Source organism: Neopsephotus bourkii, unplaced genomic scaffold (assembly GCF_033783945.1).
Source record: "Neopsephotus bourkii isolate Nb327-2 ecotype Australia unplaced genomic scaffold, CSIRO-AGI_Nbou_v1 NB_234, whole genome shotgun sequence".
Classification (NCBI taxonomy): Eukaryota; Metazoa; Chordata; class Aves; order Psittaciformes; family Psittacidae; genus Neopsephotus; species Neopsephotus bourkii.
In genome coordinates this window covers 10,853,442-10,866,911 of record NW_026900744.1, presented here as the reverse complement: position 1 = coordinate 10,866,911, position 13,470 = coordinate 10,853,442, and the positions used below count along the sequence as shown (strand labels likewise).

Below are 13,470 nucleotides of genomic sequence, written 5' to 3'. Positions count from 1 at the left end.
ATCGAGAGGTATTTCTAACGAGCCAAGTTCTGCTCGTTGTGTTTCTAAAGGTTTGGGAAGACAGTGGAAGTACTTGGGTAAGGGGGAGCCATGCCCTTGGTCTTCCATGTTCCCCCTGTGATGGGGTACACAACACACATCTTGAAACAATTGTGTGTAAGTCTGACAATATTACAGTGAGTATAAGCACAAGACAGCAGTGAGAGAGAAAGCATTTATTAAGACAAGTGTAATAGTTATTCTTCCTTGGGAAGACAACTAAATGCATAAGACAGCTGACCCTGTAAACAGATGTTAACATTTCCCCTGCTCCTTTCCTTACTGCAGTGTGAAAAAAAACAACTGGCAATGACAGTTAAACTAAATGGATTACTCATTAGTTGATGCTTCTCTAGTCTTATACACAGCTGCTGACCAATGAAAAATGTATTTCCACTTAAGCTATGACACAGTTTACCAGGAGAGAGTAATGTAAAGCATTGCAATAGTTCAAAGTGCAAGTGGATCAGTCAGTGGCATCTTTGATACTGCTCAGCATCATTCAGCATTGTGGGCATCCCCATTAGTGTGAATTTCGTCCTCCAACCTTAATTATGTCAGCTTAGTCATGAACTAATATTACCCCTAAATATACTGAAACCCATTTTACCTAAATTCAAGAAGAAAACTGCCAACCCTGTAAAACACAGCTGCAGTGAATACCAACAATTGCTGTAAAATGTTGTGTGAAGCCAGTTACGAGTACTTGCGTGAGTACACAGCAAATCCCTTCCCCTTCTGAAAGACGCCGCAGGTTTCACTGTTCAGTTTGCTGTCAGCATGTGTAACTGGACTCCGTTCAAACACTCTTGAGAAGTGGTTTTGGCCCTGAAATGTCTTTAAACATTTCAGTGTCTAGTGTTCTGGCAATGGATACACAGATACAGAACTACTCTGATCAGCAACTAATACCCTTTTGGACCCTTTGATCTCTGCACAAGCAATCCAGTTCACCTTCTCTCCGTGCTCAATGGTTACCTTTGGTAAAATTCTAGTATGTTCATTTGAAGCCACTTTGTTGAGCTTCCCATCTTTTCTGGTGGAAGCAGGTGCATGGGTCTTCCTCCTCTGCAGCGATTTTGCCGGGCTTTTCAGTTGCTTTCCAATGTCACTGTTGACATCCCAAAGCAAGACTTTCCCATCATTTCCTCCAGTCAGCAACCAGTATGCTCCTGGCATAAAGAGGACCTGCGATACTCCCAAGCTGTGACCTTGAAACTCCAGCTCACGTTCAAACTTGACACCAGTGACTCTAAATATTCTGACTTTACCATCTTGAGCTCCGCAGCCAAAGAGGTTGCCGCAGGATGCAACAGACAGGGAATGTGCAAGCGGCGGGTTGAAGAACTGGCCAGCTGACTGTGGACTGTTCTCCTGTGCTTCACATTCCTGCAGGTTTCTGGTCCACAAGGGGCGAGCTTTCTGCAGGTTCCACAGCATAACCTTGAAAAAAAAAAAAAGTATGAATCAGTAATGTATCCATTTTACATAAGATCAGATCTTTCACTAACTGTAAAACTAAACCACCATGCTTCATGCTGGATCACCTCTCCTGTGGAGACAGGCTGAGAGAGCTGGGCTTGTTCAGCTTGGATAAGAGTCTTAAAGCAGCTTCTAGTGCCTCAAGGGGCTGACAAGAAATCTAGACAAACTTTTGACAAGGGAATGTGGTAACAGGACAAGGGGGAATAGCTTTGAGACAACAGAGAGGAGATTTAGATTTGACATTAGGAAGAAATTCTTCCCTGTGAGGGTGCTGAGGCCCTAGCACAGGTTGCCCAGAGAAGCTGTGGCTGCCCCATCCCTGGAAGTGTTCAGGGTCAGGTTGGACAGGGCTTGGAGCAACCTGGTCTAGTGGAAGGTGTCCCTGCTCATGGCAGGGGGCTGGAACTGGATGATCTTTAAGGTCCTTTCCAACCCAAACCAGTCTGTGATTCTTGCTTTAGCAGAGCAAAGACTATGCACGAGTGCAAGGGATGGAAGATGCATTGTGAGGAGTGGGTGAACTTTACCTGATAAATATGGCTGATCTTGACAGCATGCTTTCCAAACCCTCATACCGCCCTACTCAGCAGGGTCAATGACTCAGACCACAGAATGGATGAAAGAGCTGTTCTAAATGTTTTTGCATTCATCTCAGCAGTAGCAATCATAATATACTCCATACCAGTTATTAAAGAGGAGAGATGCAGAAACGCAGCAGTTAAGAGAAATCTTTATCATTCTGAATTTTAGTTTTGCCTGTGCCATCTACTTGTCCTAAAATAATCACTTCCACGAATGCGCTTGATAAATGGTACAGCAAAAGGCAAACAGTAGTTCAGGCCCCCATTTTTAAACAGACGTCTTTGGGTTGTGAATAGATCTGGTTTGTGCTATGCCCATATTGAGGTAGGGCATTCTTTTCCTGATGAGAAGGGAGGGGGTTGTGCTTTAGACTTGCTTTTAAAATCCCAATCTCCTCCAAGTCCCTCATGGAACAACAACTGTGCCTCCAAATGAATCCTGTGTCTCATTGAGCATTTCAGTGACTATGGATTTATACTGCATCAGTTAAAAATAATTCTCTCAATGCTATTCTAAGATCTGAATTGATTATGAGCAGTTTCAAGGTCAACAGGTATGAAAGCACAAGTCAGTCTAATGAAGTACTGGTGTGCTGTTTGATTTTTTTTAAATCAAAACTTTGTTATCAATAAAAATATTCTTCCACTAGTTAACTCCAGGAGAAAGTACAGGAGTCTTTAAATTTGGGCCATAAAAGAGTTATCACACTGTCTCTGTGTTTCTGGAATCCAAATCACACCTAAGACATTCAAAATATGTTGGTTCCTGGCACTTTTCTGGTTTAGTGAGTGCTGTTGCCACTACATTAAAACTACTTTGATCCGATGAATGGCAAAACTTCCCATAACGACTGTGTGTACCACACTAAAGCAGAGAGGCTGGGTCCTAATGCTTAAGGCAAATAATCCCATTTTCATAACAGACAGCACTGCGCTAACAAGTTTTCTGCAAATTAAGTATTTTCTGTCCTCGCAGCATTGTTTCTGCTTCCAAGGAACTTCTGGAAAAAAACCAAAACCTTCATGCAAAGTGGCGTGCAAAGGACAAATTTCCTCTTAATGAGGATAGAGATGCATAAAAGGTAAAGAATATTTAATGCTTCCAATAGGTTAATCAGAACTAAGGATAAGTTATAAAAATGACTTGTCCTGACATGATACATACCACTTGGACAGATATTTATGTACCTGTGTTCTTGCTAGCTTTCTGTATGCTTCAAGCATTTTGCCTTTTCCTAATGACCACCTGCCTTTCATTTGCAGGCATAACTGATCGCTAGGGACAGCTTCTGATTTTGGTCAGTCCAACAGGGGCCTAATGTGGCATGAGCATGCTTTGGACCATATTCTGATTTCCCCACCCCCTGCTCACTTTTAGATTGTAAATATTAAAGAAAATAAAAACAGAGAGAGGAACTCCTGAGTAGAAAATGGCACAAATAATCTCAACACTTCGTTTCTCCGCCAAAACTACTTTAGAATGTTTAAGGAACTTTCTGGTGACTGAAAGCTGCATACTCTCACTCTGGGCAAAAGTCTGTTGGTGCCTCACTGCACAGGTAAATAGTTACCGTTTTGCTTCTCTAATAACCATTTACTTGTATGCAAATCACCTGCATGTCCAGTCCACAGGAAACAAGGCTCTGAGGCCTCTGAGGTCGAAAGGCAACAGAGGAACAGATGTTTGAGTGTCTCAAGGACCGGGTGACTTTCTTGTTTTCCAGGTCCATAACTTTTATTGCCCCTGAGTCATCTGCTGCAGCCAAGAAACTGTCAGTTTCATTCACTGAGAGGCAGTTGATCTCCTCCTCATTCACATGGAAGCGTTCAATGGGCTCCTTGAGGGATCGGACATCCAGCAAACTGATAGTTTCTCCGTGGGAAGTGTATAGCCTGGTGGGACAGCAAGGAGAGAACACCACGGAGGTCACGTCATCTGCCTCTGGTAGCTGGAGCTGTCCTGCTGGAGTGCCTCCCCCATCCCAGAGCGTTAGCTCGCCTCTCTCTGCACCTGAAGCCACCAGACCTTCTGAGTTTACGTTCAAGCACAATATAGAAGATGAATGTCCACCAATCCATTTGACTGCCATGTTTCAGGGACACCTCTGCAACAACAAACATACAAAAAAAAAACCTGAATTCAGATGGTGTTGGCCTCATTACAGGAGAAAGTTTATCAAAGCAACAAGACCACCCCATGGACGGTAATGTAAACTACTTGAAACTCTAGTGCCAATTAAAACAGGCATCTTTACAATCAGTACCCAAGTGTTGCTTAAACAGCACCAACATCAGCAATACCAGCTTGGAATGACAGTGGTGCTAGCACATGTACCTGTGCAGTACAGGGAGTAGATCTGCCCTGACGTGGCTGCCTAGGTGAAAGCTGCTTCCTCAGCACATAGGGACATAGCACACTTAACAAAACAGGCGGCACAGCTCCTAATGGGAGGTACCGGAAAGGACCATGGGGAAGACCGCAAACTGGTAAAGTCAGTCTGCAGAGGAGTCACATTGCTCCAGCCTGTGTGAGAGCACATGCAGACATCCATCTTTCACCCAGCTGTGGAGGTACTGGGTAGTCGGTACCTAACACTGGTTTGTAAAGCAGCCTCACAATACTTGGAGAGAGAAACTTGTACTGATGCGAGTGGGATAAAGTAGCTGCCTTAATTACAGTTTAAAGCATACATTTGCGTGAATATATTTTAAATCGTGTACTCTGTGCTCCCAAAGTAAAGGTATTTTTCTTGCGACTGGTAAACACCAAAGCATAAACAGCTCAACAATGTCATCTTTTTAAAAAAGCATTACCGGTTTGAGGCAGGTAGTGACCAGGTTTGCAATACATTTAACTGGGTCTCAAAGCGCACCCATCGAGTTTACCACGCAGGGTCCTTTCCTCGGCAAAACCACCCACAGCAGCCCATGTGACAGGGCTGTTCAGGGGACCGAATCAGCAAAAAAGTAACTGGGGGGAAAATCCCAAGGCACACAAAAGCGAAACAAGCTTTGGAGTGGGGGAAAAGGAGAACCAAGATAGGTTTGCGGGACAGCTATGGCTGTCCCTGCAGCAGCTTTGGCGACCACAGCACTGCCTCGGTATCAACGGTTTTACTCACTGCTAGGCAATAAAAGATTTATTTACTTATTTTTACCGTGCTTTTTGCCTGTGTTTTTTGTCAATCTAAACCGCAGCTAGAATTCACCCACTCCACCAGGAAAACTTCAGTCGCACCTATTAAATGCACTACAGAAAGCGCCGGACACCCTACTCGCAACTCGTGTCGCACACTCGCGCCTGCCACTCTCTCGCACGCCGAGAACCGAGGTAACATCTTTCCCCCCGCAGCCCCTCCGCAGCCCCTCACACCGGTAGGCCCCAATCACGGTATCAAGGAAGACAGCCCCGCCGCGCCGGGACGCCAGCTCCTCGGGGGAGCGCACGCAGCTCTGGCGGCTGTCCCAGGCCGGGAGGGTCGCCGCGTCCGTGCCCTCCAAGCCCCCGCCGCGGCCGCGGGGGCTGTGAAGCCGAGCCCGCCCCGCCCCGCCGGGCCGGGCCCCCCAGCGCCCCGCGCACCGCCTCACCTCCACTCCGCCGGCCGCTCGAGGCCCGCGCATGCGCGGAGGGCGGGGCGGGGCGGGGTGCCCGCGGCAGTGATGGCGGCGCCGGGCGCGCGCGCCCCCTCGCTGTGAGGGCCTTGGGCGAGGAGCGCCCCCGGGCCGGGGCCCGCCGCCACCGCTGTCACCGGCCAGGGGAGGGGCAGCGCGGCCCCCGCGTCCCGGCTCGCCGCCCGCGGGGAGCTCGGGAACGGGCACGGTGGCGATGGCGGCGGGTCCCGGCGGCGGCAGCGGAGGGGCGGTGGCAGCGGCGGGAGGGCCGGGCTGGCGGTTGCCGGGGCGTGTGCTGGAGCTGGTGTTCTCGTACCTGGAGCTGCGCGAGCTGAGGAGTTGCGCGCTGGTCTGTAAGCTGTGGCACCGCGTCCTGCACGGCGACGAGAACAGCGAGGTGTGGCGCAGCTTGGCGGCCCGCTGCCTGGCGGAGGAGGCCCTGCGCACCGACATCCTCTGCAACGTGCCCACCTACAAGGGCAAGGTGAGGCCGGCCCCTCGGGGACACCCCTCTCCAGCCCCACGGGGATACCGCCCTGGCTCCCGTCCCACCCGTCATTGGAAACCAAGCAGGGGCCCTGAAACACATGACGGGATTTTATCTCCCTTGCTGCCTTCCTTCTTGTTCTTTCCTAGGTCCGTGCCTTCCACCACGCCTTCAGCACCAACGACTGCTCACGGAATGTCTACATCAAGAAGAATGGCTTCACGCTGCACCGCAACCCCATTGCCCAGAGCACGGATGGGGCGCGGACCAAGATCGGCTTCAGTGAGGGCCGCCACGCCTGGGAGGTGTGGTGGGAAGGCCCACTGGGCACCGTGGCCGTCATTGGCATCGCCACGAAGCGGGCGGCCATGCAGTGCCAGGGTTACGTAGCCCTGCTGGGGAGCGATGACCAGAGTTGGGGCTGGAACCTGGTGGACAATAACTTGCTGCATAATGGAGAGGTGAATGGCAGTTTCCCCCAGTGCAATAACGCGCCCAAATACCAGGTGAGCGTGGCTTGGCATGGGCTGGAAACTCTACCATGTCTCACTGTGGCTGGCCAGGAGCCTCCTCCCTCGCATGTCCTGGCTGTCTGTTGAATTGGTTCCAAATACCCACTTAAGGGTTTCTTCACCTTCCCTACAGAAGGGCAGATGATTCTGCCTTGCAGGGCCTTTCCCCCTTCCTTTACTGCTTGCTCAGACTACAGCTGTGTATGGTGTTTAGTGCACCTGACCATCACTTCTGCACTTCTGTCTCAGGTACTGAGTGCGAGGCACATATTGTGAGTGTCTACTTAGTCACCATGCTGCTTTTTGAAATAAAAGCTGGTAAGGCTGTTGTAGTCTTCTGAAGTCTTGACTTGCCCCACAGCAAGGTGAACGTCTGTGGTATTCTGTCCCTTTGTTGTATGGCAATGGGAGCGAAGGGTAGTGCTGAGGTGAGAGTCTTCCTGCAAAAACCTGCAGCAGTGCTCACTTGAGTGTTGCTTGTTTGCTCGCTGGCAGCATTCCCATAAGTGACATCGCTTGCCTAGGATGCTGGGATGTGATGTTCAGATAATTTCAGGTTCTTAAATAGCAAGTGCAATTCCATGTTTCTGTCCCTGCAGAAGTGTTATCTTTGTTCTGGCTGCTGGATTTCCTCACATTACCAACTTGAGCTGCATGTATTATAATTTCTCTCTCATAATGCTGTGGCTTTGAGTATTGCCTAATGTTTCAATTTGGGTGAAGATCTTGGAGTAACTTGTATCTGATGTTTCTAAATTTCATGTAAGAGTTCACTGTCAAGCAGTTAATTCTGTCTGAAGGTTATACCTGCTGTTTGGGGAATAATATCTAAAATTAGTGTAATGAAAGAGATTTAGATCCCTTTCCACTTGCATGTTCCCTAGTATGCAAAGTGGGTAGGCACTACAGACTTGCCCCTTTGTGCTTGCTTTCTGCTGTACTTGTCTAGGTCTTTCTGCAACAAAAGGGTGAGGAAAGTTTTGAAGCCAAGTCCCCAGCTTCTGTGGGAACTCAAGAGTGAACATAGTCGCTGCTTTCTCTCAAAATTGGTGATCCTTTGGAGTTTTTGTTATTAAGACACGTGGGGCAATCTGCTCATAGAAAACGTACTCAAAGGAGTTTGTTAGTGTTGGTTAGAAGAAAAATGTGTTGGCTGGAAGAAATCCCCAGCATTGGGGCTGGCTGGTGAGGAACAGAAGTTTGTGTGGTGTCCTGCTGTGCTTGCTGCTGGTGTCTGGGACTTCTGTTTGTGCCTAAAATAGTGTGTACTAGATAAATGCAGGGACCGTTGTGCATGCCTAGATCTGAGTCTCTTGCTGTGTACAGTGTTGGTTTTACTTGTGTGTATGTATATATTTTCTGCTGCCTTGGCAAGGTGACAGGCACCTGCATAGTAGTGTATTCTGGTATGTTTTGCATGTGTCACCTATATAAAACAAGTTCATTGTCTTTAAAATTGCTCTTTGTGGAGCAATTGCTTGGCTATAGCAACAGTTAAATCCAGAGTTCAAGTAACTTGGAAGCCATTGCAAGGTTTCCAAACCTCTGCAGCATTCTAAAGCACATGACATGTAGTATACTCACTCTGGGTGATCTCACAAGGTTCATACTAGAAGGGTTACATTTGTTGTCATGTAGGTTGGTGCCTACATACAGGCTGCCTGCTGGAAAAGGGCAGCAGAGGTACTTGGGATCCTAGGGCATTTGAGCAAAAAAAAAAAAGGAGAAATTCCTGTCCTAAAAATAATGCAGTCATGAGAAACAGGAAAGCCTTGCTTTAAAATTGCCAGTTGCGTTATATGTGGTCTGTGCTTTAATTTTGCGTCTATACTTGAATATGCTGACTCTGTGTTTTAATCCCTCCCCTTCTATCTCTGTTTCCAGATAGGTGAAAGGATCCGAGTTATCCTGGACATGGAAGACAAAACATTAGCATTTGAGAGGGGCTATGAGTTCTTGGGAGTAGCCTTCAGAGGACTGCCAAAAGTTTGTTTGTATCCAGCAGTGTCTGCTGTGTATGGTAACACAGAAGTGACTTTGGTCTACCTGGGAAAACCTCTGGATGGATGATGTGGATTGTTTTGTTGGGACATTGAGACGTGGATGACTGGGAGGAGAAATCTGCATGTTGGTTAGAGGGAAACATGTATTAAAGGAAAACCAAAAAAGTGTGGGTGTGTGTCCAAGAACCATCGAGGGGATCACATGGAGTTTTGAAATGGAGGACCAGCCATACTTCAGGAATTGTGTTCCATTTCCTCTTTCTACCAGGCCAGAAAAATCCTCAGGGTTGCAGTTGGTTTAGTGGGAAGCTCACACATGCATTTTGCAACAGATTTCATTGCTAAGATGGCAGTGCGTGACCTTAAGTATTTAAGAAAAGATTTGTTACGAAAGTGCTTGAGGAAATTAACCTGAGATTTGTAAGTAGTGTGTTTTGTGAAAGACTCCCATTTTAAAACTGCTTGTTCCTTCCCTCCCCTCCCCTCCTTTGGGCCAGTGTGGGTACTAGAGGAGAGCAAGTCTGGTTGGGTTTTATTTACAATTTTTAACATACTGAGAAGCATGGTCTGTCAGGATTGTCCTTCTCTGGTATAATGATACAAAATGTGTGCAGCTATTTTTAAGTGTATTTTAAGGGTTGTATATATAGAACACATTGAAAAGAACAGTTAAAAGAAGGGTTTGTTTTATTCTAACTGGGACATAATTTCTTAAAGGGGACACCCCCCCCCCCCCTCACTATGTGGCATCAGAAAATATACCTTGGACAGGTATATAACATTCATGTAAGTGTACTTCTTTTGTTGTATTGTAAAGCATTTTGAGATGCTCTTGTGGAGTACTGTGCTACACTGGGTCGTTTTCCATGTCAGTTTCCACAGCTTTAGCAACAATTTTGTTCTCTGTAGAAAACACAAAGCCTTTTCTCCACTAGTTTCCTTTTGCCAAATTTGTGGTCCCCTTTAGGAAAAGAAGCCACAACACAACGGTGAGCTTGTCATCCTTTCACATCAATAATAACTTCTAAAAGCATTCTTACACTTTGTAATCACTGTTGTGAAATGTTGCAAAACAATGAGTGAGGAGCAATCAGTTTCTGAATTCAGACCTTATTTTCAGCTTAAATGGCTTTATAAGGCTTTTCACTTTGGCCGAACTTTTCTTGAATGAAATAAAACCCCCCAGTACCCAAGTATCCACCTGTCCGTTTTCAGTCAGGACGAGTAGACCTCTCACCAACCCTCTGATTGGGATTCTGGATCAGGTTCAGTGTCTGGACTTTTCACTTGCACTGGTTTTCTAAAAACCCTGTACAAACCCCTCTGTGTGTTGGTATACGCAGGTCGCGGTGGCTATGAAGCTGTGGGGTGCAGTATGGAAGGACTTCCTGGTGCCACCACTCTCTTCTGAGTTTGAAAGGTGGGGCTGTCTCGTGACTCTTGTTGGTGTTTCTCAGAGCTTTCTGAACTATCTCAGAGTTGGGCATGCTTTTCAGAGAGGGAGAAGGAAATGTTTATGCAACCTCTTCTTGCTTTATTTGTGCAAGAGAATGTGAATTGCTTTATTGCAGACACTGGCAATTCTCTGAGCATGGAAGAGAGAGGAATTCCTCTTAGGCTGTTGCTCGTTCCCCCCTGCCTTCCTCCTGCCATTACTCGAGTCGTGTGAAGAGAGTGGTGGAAGCAGAGGAGTGAGGCTCCTGTTCTACTCCTGATGAGCTATCTTTGAAGTGCTTTTTACCTGGTAGCTAACCAAGTTCTGCACTGAAATAGACTATGTATGTCATTCCCATTTGAAAGAGTTTAAAAGTATTTATTTGTTTCTTGTGTTGTTTATTGCTTAAAGGCAATATCAAGGTCTGTTCCTCTTGGCTGTGTTAAAGAAACAAAATATGCAGTGAGAAATGATGTTTGAAGTGGTGCTGAGAACAACCGAATAAATGATGTGGCACGGGCATATGAGTACCTTTTGGGCAAGTCCGTTACAAGCATTGATTGTACTGGACTGTAAAGTAGGTACCTGTGTAACAGAATCCTGGGGCACAAAGTAGGTGAAAAAGGAAACAGAGGCCTGTCCATTTTCACAAAATTAAGTTGTCCCTCAGATGAATGTGTTGTCAGTGCAGTCCTGAAAGATGCGACCTCTGTGCTTGTTCATGAATCCAATTAGATGCAGGTAAACCGTGAGAACTTCCAAGGAGTTTTATTCACAAATTAAGATTGATTCCCATTCTTCAGACTGCATCTTGCCCTATAAATAACTTCCCTTTAAATTAGAAATGCTTAACGTTGAACATTCCTTAAGGGTGGGTTTGGGGGGACTCACTTTTATGTAAGATCATAACTTATTCCTGGAGACCAATGCTGGCTGTACAAAACATCAAAATAAACTCTGCTATAATTCAGAAGGGTATGTCGGTGTGGATTGCTGTAATGACATCCATGGTGTGGTGGTAGGAAAAATGGAGTAGCAGTTTGGTGCACCAGGAAGATGGAGTTGTTGGGACTGTGTGATGTGCTGCATGGCTGCTTGAAAAAGAGAATCTGATGAGTGGTTAACGACTGGAAAATTCAGAGATCTAATTGCTGTGCTTGGGAAATGGCATCTTCCAAAACCGGGATGTTCGCACATGGGCAGAATGGAAAAGGCTTTCCTGACTGCTGGAGGTCTTGATTCAAATCAAGGTGGTGTGCTTACTGCTGCAAGGTGCTTCCTTCCCAGGTCAGCTTCTCGGCTTCTCTCTGTTTCTCTAGCTTTCTGTAGGGAAGTTCAATATTTTTGTGGTGCCTTTAGGGATAAGCAGGGGATTTTGGGAAGAAGTAGGAGACTGTGTTGTGGTTGTGAGCTCAGAGGCACTTGTTCAAACTCTCTGCATCAAGAATTTGTTCTAACACCTCTGTAAGCTTCATCAGCAAAGAGGTTTGATGCTGTCTTGCCAAAATGCAGAATCACTTTTTCTAGCCTGAGGTGCTTCAAAGCCAGCTAGAAGCTGTTTGAAGTGTTTTCCCTACCCTGACTAGTGGTTTAACTGCTTTGGTCAGGAGTTCATGGCTCCCATAACAGAAATGAGTCAGATTCACAGATACTGGCTTCAGAATCTGCAGGACAACCAGAATGTTTTGGTAAGTGAGCATTTTGTCTATCTTTTTAATTAAGCTCAGAATTTCTGTAGTTTAACTGTGCTGTGAAATCTGTTGGGAGCTTAACAGTTGGTCACCTGATCTGGTCACATTTCTATGTGTTGGGAAGAGAAGAGCTCAGTATGGGACGGAGTTCGTTCTTGGTTTGGTGGTGGCTTGTTCTGACCTGAAGTCAGAAGTTGCATGACTTCTTTGTCCATGAGAGGACAGAGGAGTTGATGGAATAAACTTAATGCATAAAGTTCAGATTAGATACAAGGAAGAAGCTCTTTACTGTAAGGGTGGTGAGGCACTGGAATGGGTTGCCCAAGGAAGTTGCGAATGCTCCATCTGTGGTGGTGTTCAAGGCCAGTCTGGATGGAGCCTCAGGTGACATGGTTTAGTGCAAGGTGTTCCTGCCCATGGCAGGGGGGTTGGAACTAGATGATCTTAAGGTCCTTTCCAACCCTAACTGTTCTGTGATTCTATGATTCTAAGATAACATGAAAAACTGACCCTGGTAGGGATATTTTCTTGAAAGTGTTTTTTTTTTTTCTCCACTTAGAACGCAATGGAGAATGCACACTTTTGGGAGTCCTGCATGTACCTTCTACTAGCAAGCACCATTTGGTTTTGTTACTTCTGGCTGTGTTTCAGGTTACAAAACTAGCCAGGAGCAGATGGCCTTGATCCTGTGGGCTGAAATTCTGCTGCCTCCGATGTGGCTGTACTCTGCCTGCCTCTGAATCCAATAGCAAACTGGAACATACTAGCTTTTCTCTCTGGTTACCAACGATCCACATTTTTTAATTTCCTTAACACATGGAGATGTTTTCCAGATGGCTCCCTCTATTTTATTATATTTCATTTTCACTGGGGTGATCAATTAAAATAATGCTTGACCTCATAAGAGTTTGATCAGTATTTGAAAGGTAACCAACCCTCAGCGATTCCTGAAGCCGTGTATTGCAACGCTGGTATTTCAATTCTAGCTAAATCTTTATGTGATATAAATAGCTCTGGGTGCTGGCAGGAACACAGCTATGTGTGCTGTATGTGCTGCCATTCTCCAGAACAGTGCTTGGTTCTTGCACAATAAAGATAACTTGGTGATATCTATAGCCAGAAACTGGCATTAGTGAAATCTGCTCTAGGATCCTTTCCGCATACACGTGAATGGGTAGGAGTGTAACACATTGGATTGCTCTGATAGTAGCCGACCTCATGCTAAGGAGTAATTCAGTTGACAATCAGTTAAGTGATAAATGCATACAGAAGCCTTTTCCTGCAGTGGTGCTGAGCCCTCTAATTTATACTTCAAGCAGCTTCTTTCACGCTGCTGTGTGATGCTGTACATGTGTGATGTGCTGTGGGACTTGTGAATGAATTCTCACACCTCTCCACGAGAGGGCAAAGTTAACAGCGCTGCGGGAGCCCAGGCTTGGCATTGCCGAAGGTGCGGAGCAAAGTAAATGTTTAATGTGGAACCTTCCCCGTCCTCTTCAATACACCAAACTACACAATCCTGAACAAAACAGAGGATTGCTGAGAGGTGGATAATGGGCATAGAATGTTTAAAATATCCTGCTTCAGTTGAACCTCGATCCTGAATTTAGGCTGAGCAAAACTTT

General features: G+C 46.2%; 2 protein-coding genes across 9 annotated transcripts; one reads left to right on the top strand and one right to left on the bottom strand.

The window, feature by feature from the left end:
- Positions 1–200: 200 nt before the first annotated feature.
- WDR53 (WD repeat domain 53) lies at positions 201–5,734 on the bottom strand. Of its 8 annotated transcripts, none has more exons than XM_061345281.1 (3): positions 5,694–5,734; positions 3,719–4,210; positions 201–1,482 (listed from the first exon to the last, which is right to left on the bottom strand). In XM_061345281.1, exons 2-3 carry the CDS (start codon positions 4,193–4,195, stop codon positions 895–897), a joined length of 1,065 nt encoding a protein of 354 aa, XP_061201265.1. In that variant the 5' UTR covers positions 4,196–4,210; positions 5,694–5,734; the 3' UTR covers positions 201–894. The 8 variants fall into 8 exon arrangements, with proteins under 8 accessions (XP_061201265.1, XP_061201268.1, XP_061201264.1 ...); XM_061345284.1 differs by lacking the exon at positions 5,694–5,734 and adding an exon at positions 5,479–5,501; XM_061345280.1 differs by lacking the exon at positions 5,694–5,734 and adding an exon at positions 5,264–5,350.
- Positions 5,735–5,899: 165 nt separating this feature from the next.
- On the top strand, positions 5,900–11,127 carry FBXO45 (F-box protein 45). Its single transcript, XM_061345239.1, has 3 exons — positions 5,900–6,201; positions 6,354–6,710; positions 8,601–11,127. The coding sequence occupies exons 1-3, from the start codon at positions 5,932–5,934 to the stop codon at positions 8,784–8,786; spliced, it is 813 nt and encodes a 270-aa protein (XP_061201223.1). The 5' UTR covers positions 5,900–5,931; the 3' UTR covers positions 8,787–11,127.
- Positions 11,128–13,470: the final 2,343 nt, after the last annotated feature.